This window comes from Amphibalanus amphitrite, unplaced genomic scaffold (assembly GCF_019059575.1).
Source record: "Amphibalanus amphitrite isolate SeventyFive unplaced genomic scaffold, NRLGWU_Aamphi_draft 000486F_arrow, whole genome shotgun sequence".
In the NCBI taxonomy this organism is placed as follows: Eukaryota; Metazoa; Arthropoda; class Thecostraca; order Balanomorpha; family Balanidae; genus Amphibalanus; species Amphibalanus amphitrite.
The window spans coordinates 322,256-341,752 of NW_024881980.1; the positions used below are offsets into that span (position 1 = coordinate 322,256).

At 47.6% G+C, this 19,497-nt stretch overlaps 1 protein-coding gene across 2 annotated transcripts; it reads right to left on the minus strand.

Annotated features, from left to right (window-relative positions):
- Positions 1–548: 548 nt before the first annotated feature.
- Positions 549–18,828, minus strand: LOC122392432 (protein stum homolog). 2 transcript variants are annotated; one of them, XM_043387258.1, is made up of 5 exons: positions 18,558–18,828; positions 12,904–13,055; positions 7,915–8,065; positions 4,355–4,528; positions 549–3,078 (listed from the first exon to the last, which is right to left on the minus strand). In XM_043387258.1, the coding sequence occupies exons 1-5, from the start codon at positions 18,565–18,567 to the stop codon at positions 3,029–3,031; spliced, it is 537 nt and encodes a 178-aa protein (XP_043243193.1). In that variant the 5' UTR covers positions 18,568–18,828; the 3' UTR covers positions 549–3,028. The 2 variants fall into 2 exon arrangements, with proteins under 2 accessions (XP_043243193.1, XP_043243192.1); XM_043387257.1 differs by lacking the exon at positions 18,558–18,828 and having other exon boundaries at positions 12,904–13,510.
- Between the last annotated feature and the right edge of the window lie 669 nt (positions 18,829–19,497).

Below are 19,497 nucleotides of genomic sequence, written 5' to 3' on the forward strand. Positions count from 1 at the left end.
TTTTGGGTATAGGTAGGGGCACCACTTCGATTCATGACCCTCCCCTTGGAGTTTTCCTGGATCCGCCCCTGCACTAATCAGTGATTATGATAGGGCTGGTTTAAGGGTTTCGGCTTTATTCAGATAGCTGTGAGTCCAATTTAGACAGTCGTGTTTAGAATGCATATAGCGATAAGTGACTCGCTTAGTATTTTGTGACCAGACTATAGGGTCGTATGTGTTCGGATAACATCGCTCTAAAATCGTGGCAGAGCGAGTGCTTGTTCCAAAGGTCGACCTCAAATCGACCCGACTCTACCACGGAAGTGACCTGTCACGCCAGACTCCCCCGTCGCCGGCTGTGACTGACAGTCCATGGCCGAGTGCCAGTCAATGTTTGTGACGTCATCGCCTCTGCTGCCAGCTGATTCACTGTTTATGACCGATCGCCGCGGGCGGGGCACTGTTCGATCTCGATTCGTACCGCAGCGCCAAACTGTTGGAAGTTGGCAGTCAGTTGGGACGAGCCTGGAGTTGATCAACCACCTCTCTCCACAATTGTGATGATATGCAAGTGACGTGTTTATGTATTTATATTATTTTCAAACAACAATGCTGCACATGGCTACATGATGGGAGAGAAACCATGAGTAAGAAGACGCGCGGGGAGCCGGGATGAAATAGCTCTCTGGCGACACGTAGTGCCCGTCGTGGCCCTACTCGCCACTGACGCAAACATTGCAACGCACATGGACACACGAAACGCGCACACGAAACGCGCACACGCATAAACGCACTCGAAGACAGACATGGTAGAACGCGACTCATTCTGTCAGCATATGGTACGGCATAGCTCAGCATAATTGGCGGTAAAACACAGGCATGATGGTACTGGACTAGCTGTCGGTGGGCTTCAGAAGTTTTTCAGCTTCAGCATTTATGTTATAGACCTATAGTTGCTCAGTTGTCATTTAACCGTGCGCATCACCCCTGCCCCATCGGGAAACAGATATGCAGACTGTCAAAGTCAATGCTCCACGCATAATGTGGATCAAGTCAAGCACGCGTGTTTAAAACTGGCATTCTTTTCCTCAACACGGAAATCATTGCAAAGGTCTGGGTCTGGCCTTGTGCACTGGCTGCAAAGCCCCGGTCATGCATGTTGCAGGCCACACGAGCGACCGAATCGATGTCGCGACTGATTACTGCGACGGTAATAGTGAATATGTGAAAGAGCACAATACGGAGCCCAGAACGGGACAGCCAGCGCCAGTCAAAATGGTTGGCATCGAACTCTTTTTATTTTTGTTTAAATATTTCTTGTGGCGACCAAGGAAACTTGGCAGTGAAGTTGCAATTTTCGAAGACCTTATGAGCGAATGCCCGGGTGGCGAAATACCGCGGTGTTTTCGTGGTTTGCTAAGCTGAAAGCTAACCAAATGTTGATAAAGCTTCGTGCAGTGTTTGTCCATGAAATACCTTCAAACAGTGTTGCACTACACCTCACAAAACTTGTCCTAAATAATCCGCGGGGTACATTCATCGTCGTTAGAAATGGACTGAAAAAGGTAGTGCGGAGAGCTGCTATGGCTGCATCGTATCAAACATGGCGGAAAATCAGGGAAGAACTCAGTTACATGGGCACAATTGCTACACCTTTTCATTTGTGCGTGATATTCGGCGGGATTTTACGTGGAATTTGATTGCTTCTTTTAGCCAGCAGTCTTACCTGTTTCGTATCTTTAAAACACCCTCGTGTTCGAGATGGAACATGTTATGCTCCCTTTCTAATGACTAGCAATTTATCACTGGCAGAATGATGAGCCTGTTTCCTAGCGCACAATACATACACTCTTATCGCGTATACCGCGTGACGCTACATTCACGCGAAGTTCGAACGAAATGTTCAATCGTCGACCTATAGATTCAGATCCTACGTGCATCCTTCCTGACGTTAACGATTTTGTCTATCATTCATCACATTTTCAGCAACACTATTAGGACAAAAGCACAGAAAGCAGCCGACAAGGCACACGGTCCTTTTTAAAACTTGTGCAGCGGCACAGGCAGAAGGCTGTCTGAATCGCGCCAAAGCACACACACACACACAAACAACGGCTTCCATATGGCTAACGATCTCCACAGGTGAAAACACTCTTCAGTCTGGGCGACCATAATCTTTCAACACTCTCTGTCCTTTTCCAGTTACACGAAGGACCACTCCACAGCGTCCCGGGAACGGGGATAGATCGCGCTTCGCCGAACGGTTCGTGACCCGCCCACGAAACTTCCCACATCACTGCGCACTTCCACCATAGCGCGTGACAGCCACACCAGCCGACCACTCACACTGTCAGCTGTCACATGCGCACGTGACTGGCAGACATCCATCTGTCATCTGTCCGTCGCCGCCGAGTCAGCACGCGGTCACGGCCCACGCGTGACAGCACGAGGGAGGGCGTGGCCGCGTCTGCACCGACAGAGGGGGCACCTTCCCCTCCCCCTGGTGTGCCGACACGTCACAGACGGAGCATCGCGGACAGGCGCGGCAGCCGGGACGGGAGACAGGCCCCGTCGGTCGCCGCACTCTGGAGGGATGTAGGGGGAGGAGGGGAAATGTGCACCGGTTGGGTGGAGATTGCTGACTAGTGGAAACTGGTTCATGTGAGCTGGCATTCGTGAATAGGTTAGGGACTGTATCTAGAGGTCGATTTCGAAGTTTGTGGGAATGCAAGATAGTCGGAGTCTCTAAAAATACTTCATGTATCAGATACGTCTTCTGTGGATTGCTCGTACTGTAGTCTGCTGTTCAGACCAGGTCGTTTTCCACGAACAATACGTCGCCTTTTGACTAGATATATAAATTGTACACCGTTTTCCTGTTGCACTCCTGATGCCGATGTCGGGTAGCCTACGCGCTCACCCAGCCACTCCCGGGCTGTTCCATCACGGTGCGAGCGGCGAGCTGCAGCTTCTGATCGTGTGGGATAAGATGAGGGTTTCTGTCGCTATGGGTTGGCCGTCTTGGGTATTCGAAAACAGCGCTGTCTCAAACATTTCCCGTCTCCGCCGTCTTCTCGCTGTTTATAGATTTCGACACTGAAATGGACAAAAAATGGTGTTAATTAAGTGCGCTTAGTTACATAAGTGCAATAAGCGTTCATCAGACGTTTCGGTACTTATGTTACTAATGTCGCCCTTGCTGAGGGACTTGAAGCGGAAAAAGCGGATTGGAGCGGAAAATGAAAATGGCGTTGACATAAACACTAAACAGTGCTCTGATTCACGCCTTTACTTCATCAGCAAGTCTACGTAATTAATTAACACACACAACACTTCCTTATATATTGTGGCGTCCAGCACAAATTTTATCGGGCATCACGTTAGCAATGCCTCTGGGGTCGGCCGGTGTAACGGTCCTTCATTGCCTTCGTCGGCCGTACTATGTTAATCAGACGGAGTGCCCAGGTGACCCAGCGGGCACTACCTGTGGGCCGCAGATCGATACCCGCCGTCTACCCGTGTAGTTAGAGGCCCAGGCCGCCCCGAGGTCCCAGAATGGAGCGATCGAGCCTTACGAGGCCGGAAAGTGGTCTACGAAGCAGTCGTGTTGTGGCGCCGAAAGGTTCCGTTATTAGATCCACGGTTATGAGCTGGGGTGTAATTTAGAGGCATAAAGGTGGTTGTTAAGTTAGGGTAAGCATAATAAAACACGGAAGTCGAACGCAAATGTCACTGCTATAGCTTTTGCCCGACGATAAAGCATGACTTATGACCTGGCCAATCACCTTTGATAAGGTGTATCAGCGTTGTCTGTATGTTTCTTTGATCGATGTTTAGAACCTTTCTTAGTAAAATTATCCATTGAAATGGAGTCAGTTGCGTCACTCATTGTTAGCCGCCACCGTCCGTAATGCAAGATGACATCTCAATCAGGGACCTAATGCAGCTTGAAATGAGCTTGGAACAAGCTTCATTTGCCGCCTGTTGCCTCAATATCCTGACGACCAAACTTCCCATCTGCTGTAAATCACAGCCGAAACAATGTCCTCTCGTCGTCGCCCTTTAGCGGATGGTTTAACCTGTCTACCTGGGCGACTCTGCAATCAACAATTCCGAACCAATGGGCAAGGTCGAGTTGTGGCCTGTCCGTGGTGTCATTCGCAACAAGCTTCTAAAGCCACCAACTCATTGATTCTACTAAATTTCTTAAAAGAAATAAAAAGTCAGAAAGTCCGTGGGCACTCTTTCTTTATGGACTTGCCCAATAGGCTATCATCATTTTATCACACTCACCCCTTGCTTTATGTTCGCTGTCAAATTAATCACGGCGAACTCAGAACCCTTGACCCCCGGCTCCCCTTCAAAAACCCACTGGACTCCTGTACGAAGGCGACGCCCCACTTGATGCTCCAGATCCAGCCGACCACGATAGGCAGTGTGATGAGCTGTAGCAGGCCGGTGAGCAGGGACCAGCAGAGCGTCTCCCGGCGCGTGGGGTACTCGCTGGGACCCCAGCAGAACACCATCAGACCCGAGAGAAACGTCCCTGGAGGCAGAGTGAGATCAGAGGGAGGTTAGGTGAGGGATTAGGGGTGCCGTTTTTCGACCCACCAGCCCGCAATGAGTGGGTAGATAAAACCCGCATGGGTTTAAGCGGGTTGCATCACCAGGAAATACCCTGGTGCGGGTTTTATGCGGGTATAAAAAATCAGAAACTTCTTAGCTAAAACAAAACAAGATTTCCCCTTGAAAATGGAAAATAAATTTGCTGCAGCATGGCCTAGAATAGGTACTTCACATATGCAGTAAGATGTCCTGGAAAAATATGACTAGAAAGTGGAAAAGCTTTTTGGCTGTTATGCGGGTTGTTGCGGGCTGCTACCAATGAAGTTCCCCATGCGGGTAGTTGTGGGTATTTAGAGAAGGGTTGCGGGGCGGGGCAGGTTACCTGGATCCCCAAAAAGGAAACCTCTATAGGGGATGTCATGCAGTTGATGCTAGAATAATGGATCTTTGCTTTTCGACGTGCTCTGTCAGCCTATAAAGTTTCGTCAGTTTCGTAAATATAACTTATCTTTTTTTATTCTGGTTCTCGTCCAGTGCACCTCTTTAGCCGCCTGTTTCACATCTGAGCGAAGTAATTAATTTGGTGTTGGCAGGTCTGGCTGCCATTCAAATCACCTGTTGACATCTGACTGTCACCGACTGTCAGCGGGTCGAACCATATGACACGACGTCCTCGTATACTTCCAAACGCCATGGAGTCAATTAGGATGCAAATGGATCCAGCGTGCAGGTAAAAGACTCGAAGGCACTCTGTCTATACAAGGCTCGGAAATTGCGAGGCTTTTGTAAAATCTTGCGATGCTCACTATGCTGAGCTAAGGCTCTTTTCAACAATATTTGCATATGCTGTCGCCAGATAGCCGACTTATTACAGCTTCATTTTGCGTTGAATAGCCGTTCAAGCTGGGCCTTTGCGCGTTTATTTGCAAGATAAGTTTTTGACCAGCTTGCTAATGAAATCCAGTGACGCTGCTAAATGCGTACGCATACCAGTGTGAATTTGAACATCTTCGTGTATATGCCGTTCTACATCTGTTGCGTCGGTCTGCTAATGTGCTTACGAGAGGCAGTGAATGCCCTTGATGAGACACGTCCGGATTAATCCATCCGTGGCGGTGACCTCTATCAGCACATCTTTTTACATGTAACCCGCCACAAAACAGCGTAACTAGCATGTTGCGCGACACGTGCTGCCGAAAAGTACATAGAGGCTCATTATGTAAGCGTGGCACCGGTGCCCCTGAATAGAAAACATAACACGTGAGAGCTCGACGGGAGCCAGTTGAGCCAGCAAAAAGGGGCGGCCAATCTGACCACTTGTGCTCGTTGTTAGTTGGCCGTGGCCTCGGTGCATGGCTGCGTGAGCCATCGAGTCCGGGGCCGGCCTGCTGGCAGGCGGTAACTGTGGCCGTCTATTCAAATGGCTGTCTGACAGACAAACGCCTGTCCAGTGGCTGTCTGACACATAAACGGTCTGGCGCAGACAAAAAAAAGTCTGATATTGCTCTCACACAGACAAAACGTTTGATGGCTGAGAAAAAAGTCCCTACCTGTTTACAAACAAATAGGTATAGTGCAAACCAACGGAGTACGCCAATGGAACAGCAAGTTGAACATTTTCCTCCCTCCCTTTTCATTATTGTATGTGTATTACTGAGGAGTCATTTTAGTTAGTTCCATATTTGGAAAATACTTAAGCTAATTGAATATCTAAATCCAAGCCAATCAAAGGCTTCGTCAAATTATCTACTGCAACTAAATGACATTAATGTAACCTAGATGCGGCTCTAAAGGGTGGTGGTATATTGAAGACTCATTCTTAATCGTTTGGTGGTTCTGTCGTCCTACTCATTTTCAAAGAACTGAAAATCATATCGCGATTTAATCTAGATTGATGAGCCAACTAAATTTGGTCGACCATTGCATTACGGAGTTCCATTAGCGTTGAGGTGAATCCGAGGACCATTATTTGTCGAAATTCCCTACGACTCCGGTCACATTGCCATGCTGATGCGGGCTTCTTATAGCGGCTATACAGGTAGTACTTAAAGATCATTTGATTGATACTGGCTGTGCAGTGCCACTTGCTACTACGCAAGAGTGCGCCAAAGGTCACACTGGTAATAGCACAAATATAAATATATCCCTCGCCCATGTAGGGGGGGGGGGGTTTGGTGCACCCCCCCCCCCCCCTGAGGTTTTTCTTAGCTACACGCCGAACCGTTTCAGATAGCTTGCTCAAATTTTCAGTACCCTTTGGGGCATCCTTTGCGCAACTTTTGGAATTTTTTGTTGTCAAGGTCATGTCAGGTCACGGAGTTATGACGTCATAAATGGAACAACCTCCGGCCAGATTTACGCTAAATTGGAGATTACTTCACATTGGTATAAATGCCGACTGACCTGACACACTGATGGATTGTTTTAGAATCGCAACTGGCTGATTTGACATTGGCACAATGTCCGTTGACATTTTGAAGGTTACTAAAGGTCAAGGTAAGGTCAGTGACCTCGGTTGACCTGTAATGACTTCTTGCACTTTTATGCCTTTTCGGGGTATTTTCATGCCCTGAATTCGAATTTGCTATCCATTTCAGGCATCGTCGGTTGTTTCTTGTAGTTCATTTTGGGGCAGGGTCAGGTCAGTGACGTCACACGTCTGACGTGACCCAATGCACAAATGACCTTGCAGACTTCCGATGCTCCCAACGCATCATTTTTAGAGTTATGACATCGGAATACACACCAAACGATAGAGAATTGATCAAGGATCACGATAGTGAAGGTTTCAAGTCGATATCTCTTACCATTTTTCCGCAATCGGCGCGGAAATCTGAAAAAGTTCGATTTTTTCCGAAAATTTGACCTTTGACCGGTCATAAGTAGGTCAAATATTGCCCTAGGACCAAAAAATATACCACCAATCGCGAGATCTCGTTGAGAGCAATCCGTTGGTCTTTTCCGCTAAGCTCTACGACGCTCCGTTTTCAAACGCCAGGGGGGGTCGCACCAACCCCCCCCTGCATGGGCGAAGGTGGCAAAACACCGTTTACGGGCGAGGGATAAGGTTATTACACACTACACTATTTTACATACTACACTACTACTACAGGCACAAATATACAGGCACAAATATAAATATAAGGTTATTACACACTACACTATTTTACATACTACACTACTACTACTACATGCTTTTTGTAATCATTTGGTGTGCCTCAGGGACGAAGACTGAACTGTTCATAAAGATGACCTTTATCACTCCGAATCATTCTTAGTTCGACGGCCGACGCCGTTGAACTCACCACAAGGAGAGCCTGGCCATGACCACCCATGGACCCAAACCACCACCAGACCGTCACTGACCTATGCTCGGCGTGACGACGTTCAGCACACAGAGCAGCAGCGCCACCGGCATCGGCATGTAAGGGATCGACTTGCGGAAGCAGCCGTGCTTCTCGTGAATTTTGACGATCTCCATCCGTTCAGTCTGACCGTCGTCATTTTCGTACAGTACCTGCGGTGAAAACGAGACGTTAGACAGATAGGAGAACGGCTGAGTGCGATGCGTAACGGAGCGACTGCGATTTGGTTTGGTGTGGTATTTTTTTCATTTTTATAACGCAAGAAAAACATTGCTTTCTTGTCACAATCGTATTGTGGCCCTGAACAATATCTATTATGACTTACCTTATCAAAAAGCGTTGCTGTTGTATGTTCATATCACTGATCAATAGTTGAGCCAATTTTATAAGGCTCCGAGCCTGAGGCGGCCGTGTACATTATTACGCATAGTGGCATTTTCTACCACCATAGCATGACGACCAGACATGTGCATGGATCCGAGAAAATGCATCTGGGATCTACTCCCACGGATCCTGATCTCGGATCCGTCGGGATCATAGATCCAGCTCTATAATTTATCGAGAGATCCATAGGGATCATAGATCCGAGTCTCATTTTTTGCTTGAGATCCAGTGAGATCATAGATCCTCACTTATTTTGTGTTAACACATATATCCCAAAAAAGCACTTGTTTCAACTCACAAACGTTCTGTTTTAGTGATTTTATGTGATTGCACGTCATAATCCATAGTTTTGTGTCACTTATTGGCATAGAAACCCTTTAAACATGGTTTCAAATGTGGTGCATGGTCGGATCCACTGAGATCATAGATACATGTTCTTAATTTATCGTCAGATCATATGAAATCATAGATCCAAGATGTATTTTTCACGCCGGATCCGGTGGGATCATAGATCCCGACCTGTACTTTGCTTCGAGATCCACTGAGATCATAGATCCATCACTCGGATCCATGCACATGTCTGATCACGACCACCATGAACCGTTACCAATAACTCATCAGAAGGGGTTGAAAAGACCGCTGTGACCGACTCGTGACGGCCCACTGACCAGTGTTGGTCAGTGGAAGCCACATCACCGGCAATTGGATTATGCATAGGTCACTGACGGACGCACGGGGACCCATGACTTGGCCGGCGGCAGGCGTCCAGACGTTGGGACTGTGTGGGCGTCCTACATGGTATATTTATGTGCAGAACTCACGATAAGGCGCCGTGGGTAGCTACATGGAATACAAAAACGGTGCGCAATATTCAGTGAGGAATAACGGTAATTGTATTTGGCTGCTGAAATAAGCGAGCACTCTTCAATTATTGACGGCATTGTAATTTTTCCCAGTTGTAGCCACACATATGAAACCACCTCCACCTGATGGCTATACGTATAGGTGCCGACTGTCGAGGAATGTACATCAATCTCTTTAAGCGCGCCGATGATGGGTTATTCTCCCTACCAGTATCACTACGCTGTCTGACAGGCCGGTTGGCAGGCCGCCGGGCTTGGTCTCGTTATGTGTTGTTGATGTAACTGAACCGACATAGGCATGTACACTGGGCGACGAAATACACCAATAGGTACTGTGACCGTATAAGGCATCAGCGTCCTACCGCATTTTTCACGGTCACCATGAGGAGCAATAAGCGGTACTCTTACTCGGTTCCGTTATTTATCCAATCCTTTGGTTTTATTCGTTTTTATCTCATGAGACCTTCAGTCTAGCCGACTCACTGGTTCCCTCTCTCTCTCTCTCTCTCTCTCTCTCTCTCTCTCTCTCTCTCTCTCTCTCTCTCTCTCTCTCTCTCTCTCTCTCTCTCTCTCTCTCTCTCCCCCTCCCTCCCTCCCCCCCGCCTATAAACATGGCCGACGAGTGTGGCAGGTATGATCTCATTAGCAAATGGCACGAGACACGGGGCAATGAGCGGCCAACCCACCCTCCGTACCCAACACACGTTGTTATTAGCTTAGTCATGGGTAGACAGCTGACCAGAAGTCACATGTTCACGTTGACGACACAGTGTGCATAGCAGAACTTTTTGGTTTGATTTTGACTTGATATCATGTTTCTAAGAAGAACAAGCTGATTCAGTGAAAATCGGAGAAAGGCCAATAGATGTGAGTAGATTTGAGCTGAATAGAGGTGTGCGTGTGTGTGCTGTAAGATCAAAGCCGTGGTGGATTGGAACCGCTTATTCTTCTCAGGAGTTCTCGAGATAAAACTGAGTTGATATAAGATTGCCAACCAGCTTTTGTAGCATCATATTGCAACTCCAGACTCTTAACAACGGAGGAATGGTGTGAGGATAGATGTGAGGTAGATGAGAAATGATAGTTCAAGTTTCAACTTCAAAACGGTGTGTAGGTCTAAATTCTGAACTGCTCCTGAGGCCTGCACTGTTTAACGGCACAATCGAACAAAAAAGGCATTATCTAAAGCGCTTCGAGTACCTGTGTTTGTTCGGGTTTCACAAAAGCGTCCGTTTTGTAATGAGTTCTTTATCGTGTGTGTCTTACACTTTGCAAGACATTTTGCTTGCTCACATAAAAAGGAATATCAAATGTGTTTTGCTGTGTATCTAACGCATTGTAAGAGTTCGATGTAATGAATAAAATTTGGCTATTGTCCAGAAAAATTTGTAATGAAAGAACTAATAAGACACGCCGAATGCCTCTCGTCATGGTTGCCAAATAACAAAAAAGTAATTTCATCGAGCCGGCGGCGGCGAGCGCTGCGGGGCACGCCGCTGTTGCCGGGTCGCGCGCCTCCTCTCTACATCAGCGAAGCGTGTCAAGCCGCCACAAGATGGTCCAATAATTGGTCCTGGAACGAGCGGCGCGAGTGGCAAATGGACGGTCGGCTCCCACTTGACAGGGTAGAGCTCCGACTGGGTGACACTCGACGGACGACAGCCGGGGTTCGATTTATCACAGAGACGGTTAGGGACCGATTATAGCCTGTCGCTGGCACTGGTAGGATACATTACACGGGAAACAATACCAGGGATGGAGAGAAAGCAGCAGGAGCGCAGCTCTTGGCACTGGTCTCTGTGTGGTTTGGTTCGGGGTCTTGGAAACATACCACCTGGGCAAACAGCGGGTATTGATTTTGCGAGAGTTTTAAATTGTTTCGTAGAGAGCCTTGTTGAATCTATGAGGCACAGGCAATCGGTTTGTCACTCTGAGTAGCTTAGAGCGGTAATTGAATGTTCCGTTTAGGGCATATGATTTGCTAGAATCTCGCCAGTGATGCTGATTGTTGAAATCAGCTTGACACGAAGTCTCAGAACTTGCCCTGATGTGATCAAAGTTCAGCCAGATGAGCTCGCATCGGACCAGAATATGACAGCTGGTTCAGGAGCCTTAGGTACACGGAACTCGACGAACCATCACACATTGTTACTGTTGAAAGAAAATAATGAAGTAATCAGTGCATCCTTGTATCGAAAACGATAACGAAATAGTCATATTTGTATTTTGTATTTGTATTTTACATCATTGGCACACTTCCACTCAAGGTGGCTATTATTTAGTGAATATTGTCGGAAAATAGGCCCACTCGAAGCAAATCGTGATGAAGTGGTGTATTACCTTTAAACATATAGTTAAAAGCAGGGGCCCTGTCACGGGGGGGGGGGGGTCGTAGGGGTCCAGTTCCACCAATTATTTCATTTCTGTATTGCTTCTGCCTGTATAAAGGTTTGGAGTTTTGGGCCAACCCCGATCAGTTCCTATACCGTGGCGATGCTCCTGGTTAAAAATAATTAGGACTTAGAGTTAATTTCTAACTAGATACTGTCAGTTCAACTGTAATTGCATGGGCATATGCACTTACATTACCAGACAACAGCATGTATTTAAAGATTATATGTACTTAACTGGACTAAGATTTTTTTTGTTTGTATCATTTCCGGCCTGCTACACTCGTATTTTCGCACCCATCGTTTTAGAATTGAGTTAGACTGTGCCGCAACGCAGTGATGTCATGCGGTACAGTCTGCCGTCCAGAACCGCGGGAACACCTACTCATATATAGGCTTCCTACAGAAATTGCTTTCTTTCGGAATTGTATGAACCGTGCTGGCAAGAAAATACGCTTATCTGTTATGATGCTTAAGAGTGAATTTTCACTATTACTTCGCTTGAGCGAAGGGCAAAATTGTACCTTTTATGGATGCATTTTTATATAGACATTCATTGTTTTGCTTATTTTGTTTCATAAGTCCTTTTAGAAGAATATTAAGTTTTATATCAACGTTTTGGTACAAAAATTGTTTCTGAATGCTGCAGTAGGTGTTGGCATAGAAACATTATTGCCGGCCATGATTTTATCTTGTCGACGTCTTCTTGTATTAAATCTATTATTCCTGTACAGAAACGACAGGCAGACGTTTGCTCCGCCTCGTCATCTGTTTGGTGTGCGCGTGCTGTATTCCATTAATCGTATGGGAAGATAAATCTGTTAGCGCCACATGCTCGTGACAGAGTAATGATTCGGCAACACGATCGTTTCCTTGTAATGCCAGGATTTTGTGACGAAAGTGGCCGATTACTGAGATTGTCTTCAAATTAAAGGGTTTTAAGGAAATGAAGCTTATAAGGAACATAGGTAAGTAGAACGATCGAGGAACTGCTTGGATGTAGCATGTTCGGTGCTAGCTAGCAGCTGTCCTTAGCTGTTGACATTCGCGGTTGATTCACCAGGGATTTCTTTTTTTTTCAAATCCACCGGAATGCATGATGTAAAATGTGCATGCAACGGGTAGGTGCTCATGGTTCTATATTACGCCCGTAAGTGGCATGCGTTTCTCATCGGACAGACCTAGGAATGTCTGGAATGTCTCGACATTAAGTTTAGACGGCTGACTCGCTATATGTCGGTAACAAATATGACTGTTATGACAATTCTGCTTATGCCTGAACGGCAAAGGTACGGAGCTCGAAGAACCTAGGGAAGACGCTGTACTGATTCCAGCAGCACCCTACCCACCCACCTGGTTGTTCTCGATCCTGTAGGTGCTAGTGCTGGAGCGACGTCGCTTCTCGATGCCGATGCCGGCCGACTGAAGCAGGTTCTGTGAGCCGCGCCTCTCGTGAGACGACCGCCTTTGATGGCCGGTTGGTGAGGGTGTCCGCTCCTCATCCCCTGCCGGTGTGAACGTCAGTGACGGCACTGTGTCCATGGTGACCCGACCCCGGTCACCGAGGCGTGACGATCACCGGATGAACGGTCACCAGACGTCACCAGGTGGGACAGTCACCGGACGGGCGGTCACCGGACGGGCGGTCACCGGACGGTCACAAGTGGTCACCGTGTCACCAGATGTCAGATCTCAGTACGGCACCGTACCGGACCGTACCGGTCGTCACCGGATGTGCCGTCCCCAGTAACAAAGCGCACCACTCGAGGTCGCGTCCCTGAGATTGTGATGTCTCGTCTCGTTCACGAACTGACCCAACTCGCAGTCACAACACCGTTCCCACTGAGCGCTCTCAGCTCACAGCTGTTGCACGCCCATTGGAGGTGTCACGCGACCTTCTCGAGGCGAGGGCGACGTTCGACTGCCGATCTCCGCAGTCGGCCGAGTACAGTGGCGCCACCTGACGGCCACCACCTCTGGTCACACCCCCGACAGGCAGCCCGATCGCCGCCGACGGACTCCGACTTAGGACAGAGTCGCTGTTGGTCGTCGGAAATCGGTCATACTCATGACTCGACAAGAATGAGATATATGGATATGCTGTCAATAGCGTCAATTTAAGGGTTGGTAGGGCCTTTTTAAGTGAGTTTATACAATATACTTTACGTCGCATCTCCGTGCGATGCGTGTTGTCTGTTGACTATGCCTCGTGTTCTTCGTGTGAAGTAATTATCGCAGCAGGTCTATCGCACCTCGTCAAAGGCTGCAGATCGTTAGGAAACCGGAGCATAGACTCCACTAATTTGACAACACGCCAGCCGCTGTCGGCGTGCTTTGAACTGTCAACACGCCGCGGATTTGATTCGCCGAGACACGCCTGTCAGCGCTGTCAAAGCGGAGCTCTTCCGTGTCCTTTCCGCCAACACCTTGCTACGCTGCACGCGCCCTCGCTGAAAGGTGGCTTGTGTGAGACATTGTTCAAAGGGTGTGGTTATATGTCCTTATTTCTATACCCTGTAGGCATGACCGGACTCAATGGACATTGGGCAATGGAGTGGTGCCAATGTGGTGCCTGTTGAATGTGAGCTGCTTCTTTCCACAGCTTAGTTGCTGTTCCCTTTTTGCCGTTGTAAGACGCATAACTGGCTTCGTGACCTTTTCGTGACCGGTGCGATTATTTATGGATATTCAGGCTTGCAAATGTATGATAATGGATAGACTATTTTTATTAAAGCTCTATATTATGGTTTATTCAAAAGCAGCTACATAAAAGAAAAAAGTTATATACCAGATGATTTTTTTAAATGCTCAGAAAAGGCTTTCATGCGAGGGAAGAGACGATCAATAACCATGAGAAACGTAGCTTGTTTGTACTTTATACATAGCCGGCAATGGCGTCATTACATCGTCTTGCAGCGCTTGAAGCCGTGGAACATGTGGATTATTGCCACTTATAACGTCAAAGATGTGGATTATTGTCAAAAATTAGCATTTGTATGAAGAAGTATCAAAGAGGCCTACGGATATATGAAAGAATGTTTTGGATAATTGTTCTATCTCTGTATCACCAGGGCCGTTTTTTATGTTTCAAGGCATGGTCTTCAAGTCATATTGGTTGATGTCCACTGGAAGCGGTCCAGGTTCATGACAATCAACCAGTCACCAGTTTGCATATGGACAATGAACGAATGTCCTGACGAAGACGAGGCTTATGTCGTTCTTGGGATACACATAATATTGAACTTCATCGGACATAATTTCGTACCTCAGTTTATCATTTATAGGCCAACCTTCATCTCTGTCTGTGGTTATTTTTACACTTCCTTCACGGAATCATCAGCTCCCACTACGCTGTTCCAAGGCCATCTATAGAAGGTACAGTCACTCCCCCGCCGACCAATCAGAGACAGATCCTGAGTGACGTCACCCCTGATGCTCGCAAGGGGTGCTCCATTCCTTTACAACGTAAAAATGACTAACTTCATTTGAAGATTGTTGGTGACACTCTACCCATATCGCTCAACCGTTGATGTCATTGGAAAGTCCAACTAATTTTCTAGCGATAAAAAAGAGCAGCAATATGCTAAGAAATGGCCGGTTTTGAAGATATAGACGATTTAAAAACCCTCTGCAGTTGCAGGAAAGCATCGTAAAAACGCATCGTGCTTATATTTTTACTATAAAGAAATCATTTTTCAGTAAGTTTTTAGATATGGTATCGATTTAATTAACAACTTCATTACAATATTTTTATTTTCTTGTAACTTTATTTCAAAATAATATTTTCAAAAATGGCAACTGTTGGCAAGTAGCTTTGAAGCGATTGTGGCGCACCGCGCCATTATTGTACTGAGGCCCCCTTATGATGTCATCAAAAGTGGAGTGACATGGGCCTGCGCTGTTCCCCTAACGGCATCTGAGTCACAAGGGCGCGCCCTTCGGCATCCAGCTCCACTTAGTGGTCTGTTGGTCGGCTCTGAACCAGCGGGGAAGGAAGGGGGCTGGGCTGTAACGGAAGGCCAGCCGCCGCTACCAAAACAGCCCCCTCTCCCCTGTCCAGACCGGCGGCCGAGAGGCGGACAAAAATAACACACCTCATGAGCCGGGGGGGGGGGGAGGGAGGCAGGTTGGACCGAACGACGGCACTTTGGTAACAGAGACGACCCAGGCACTTGTTTTTTGTTTTGTTGGGTTAGGCCATTTCGGTCTGACGAGACCATTTCAGGGCCGGAAGTATGATAGGATTTAGGGGGAGACATTGGTCTGAGCGAGCACCCTGGTGAGTCGCCGGGGCTGAGCCCGTCCAGAAGACAGGCCGGCCAGCCCCACAAGCACTCACCGCACCCGGCTACGGGCGTGCTCTAACGGGCAATCCCGCATGGGATAAAGTTGCCCGTCCAGTCCGGAGCAGGGGAAAGAGGCGTGGAGGAGAAGGATTTGTCTGTCCTGAGGATGGAAAACAGGGAACGGATGACCCAGGCACTGTTTTACGTGAGGGCGCTATTGTCCTTGAGACGTCTAGCAAAAAAAGAAAACAACAGACTATAAATTGATGTTAATGTTTTACAATATAAGTATGATGGCTACTATTACCTCATAAGTTGAATGCTTCTCGAGCCACGTCGCTTCATGTTAGCGGGACAGGTAGTTAATCGGTGGTGTCCTCGGTCTTCAGAAAATTAATGGATCAACACCCGATCACCCGCGAGTGTAAACAGGTGGATGTCCTCCGATCCAAGTGTGACATCGCGATACTCTATCAGGGTCATTTGTGTCTTCAGTGTGATGGGGTAGGTTATGCACACCCTCCTTCATGCAGTGCGCCATCCTATGGTGACAAAGACCTGAAATAAGATGCTTCAGGAATTTCGAACGTTTACTTTTAGCATGCCAATGCCATAACCACACGATAAACAGCATTCCACCAGTCCTTCTTTGACAATCACTAAGCTTATAACGTGCTTCATGTATTTTCCCTGGTGAGGGAGCACGGCAAAATGCAGTGTTTTTACTTTTTAGACGGTTTCATGAATATGGGTGGGTACGAATCGCGAATAGACATTTTCCTTAATAAGGTATTGGCACTGTTACGAAATTATATGTAAGCTAAGCAGCATTGTGGTTTCTGATGTGTACCACGAAAACTCAATATCATTCCTCAGGTACAGATGACAGAGTCTGTACAAATGACACTATTCTTAAATTTTCTGCTCATTTATGATGAGTTCTTGAAATTCGAATTGTTTTTATTTGTCAGTAACCGTTATTAACTTTAAAGCACTTTTGTCTCCTTCCCTGTTCCAAATTTATCCCATTGTCGGAGCTGGCAAGCACAGGAGTTACTCAGCCGTTGCTCGTTCCAAAACCCCGGACAGCCTCGATCGTGTAGAAATTGTATAAACATCTGACGCGAATGTTTGGCAGACGGGCAATCAGTTACCGTGGGGGGTCGGCGCTGTGCTGCGCTGCATAGGGCGGTGTTTAGGCCATTGAAGGATGCATCGCTGAACCGGCCCTGCGTGAACCGTGCAGGCAATTGCTTCAGAAGCTACACAACGCCAGCCTGCTATTACCAACGGTGTAAATAATGACTGACTTGGTCAACATTGCTGTTGTAGGTTTGGCCGTTTGAGATCGACTGTAAAGTGCCAAAAATTGACTGTATTTACGATCAGAAGTAGTCATTGTTTGATGTACATATACGATGTCAAAAGACAACACATCCCTACCATGATCTGCACAAGAAAACTTAGAAGCCTTTTACCAGACGTCAGCCAATTCCAACACACATCAGATAACTGAAACCTAAAAAACAGCGTCTAAGCGAGATCTTTCACTGAAGACAATCGATACTGTGTGGCGGGATACCGTTAACTGTTAGACGACTGCCGGTGTTCCGGCTATCAACTGGGCCCTTACCGGCTGTGGTTCACTGCAGGCTCCGAACAGGAGCTGTAAATATTGAGCACGCACGTTGCACGCACCCGGGACGGTGGTATCCATAACCCACGAGCAATTACCTGGCCCTCACCGCCGGACAGAGCGGGGTTTGCCTCGCCTGGCCAGTGCACTGGCACGGATGATAATCGTTAAATGGGCTGAAGTGACTTGAATGATTCTATATGGTGAACTTCTAGAAATATTGCGATTTATTGGCAGATGTTGGCCGTATAGAAAAGGGTTTCAGTCTTACGGCCAGTGAGAACCTGGTTGTTATGCTGCGCCGCATTACATGCCTGATAGATAGACTGTGCCGCAAGACCAGAAGACGCCTTGCGCAAAACTCGTAACGTTGCCGCTTTGTTATAAGTCGTGAAATGTACGCGCGCCCAGACAACGTGTTGCGACCAGACCTCTGACGACAGGAATAGCGACACCAAATTTGCTGGCATGGCCGCATGCTGTTGAGCGCCACAGAATGGCCGCTATGTCGCAATTCACATAGCTGATTTAGCGCTGCCATTTGGCGTGGTTCTCTGCTCCAGACGCGCGGAATGGCGGAATATGTCTCCAGGTGTCGGTGAAATAGGGTTCCCTGCTGTTGAGCCTCTCTAACCATGTGCCAAGCCGTGCACGGCGGAGGCATGTATGTTGGCCATTAAACACACTGATGAAGTCTTGCAATATAAACGGCATGCATAATTCAAAATCAAGCCTCAAGGTGAAACACTGATATAGCACACTTGAAATGTGGACTGCTCCTTGAAATAGCCCCGATGCAAAGTTAATCTCTCGTGATGATGTTACCTTATATCTATTGTAGGTATCTATTTCAGACTTGAGTGTGCATTATGTCATAGAATAGGCAAAACGATGCAATGCATATGACAGGTTTTTATGCGAATATGAATTCTTGATCACCAAAGCATGCATATGCACGAGTGCTTACATGTTATCACGCCGTGACATAGCAGGCGCAAGCTACATTCAACGGTGACCAACCACCATGGTTGAATCACTAAGCACACAAACACGCCGCATTAGCACGGCATTTTACATCGACTCACCTTTCGTCATTCTGGTCTTTGTCTGTCTCCTTCAGGTCACAAATTCCGGCGTAATCCCTCCTGTCGTCTGGTCTGGTATCCTCCTACGTTCACTCCCTGTGGCCCGCACTGCGCGCTGTCACTCCCCACGGCAGTTGCTCGAGACCGTCAGACCACGTCGGACCGCTCTGCCGGCCGCTGCACCCGCCCCCAGGCATGCGTCGGACGACGGCCAAGATATTTCCGGACTCCTCTCGGCCATCGTTCTGCCTCAGCCGGCCCTCGTCGCTGCTGCGTCGCAACCGTCGTCAGCTGGGACGACGACGCGCATTGTTCGTCGCAGTTGGTTTCGGGAACATCGCCATCAGCCATGAAGGTGGATGAGGATTCTCGAAATGGAACGTCTACGACATTGTTCGTGGCAGCTGGCTGTGAGAGAATCAGCGTCGGCCTTGAAGGGGTTAAAGTTTCTCGAAGTGGAAAATCTTCGGGCGATGATCTTAAAAATGACGAGCACTCAGCTTGGTCTGTGGTCGAGTCATTGTTCGTGGTCCATGAAGTCTATCGTCAGAAAGAAGTCAAAAGTGCTGTAGATTCAACTGGCGAGGCTCTTATTGACCGGATTGACTGGACTATGACGGAATTTAGCGTCACAGATGACGGCTTCCTGCATCCAACTGTCGGAAAATGCAGCTCCTATATCGGCCGTCATTTCCCTGACTGATGGGTTTCGTGAATTCCAAGTACCGTCTGGCGCCGGTCGAAAATAGATCCTACCCGCTCGCAGCATCTAAATTTAGAGACCAGCACTGCTGGAGAGCATCATGCCCCGGGTTTAACGATGCGTAACGTGAGAAGCCCCCAGAATGAGCACACTTACCGAGGCAAGCAAGCCAACTGTGTTGTTTGAGATAACATCGATTATAATGCCTAATGTGCTATCGATTTACATGTTGTCTGC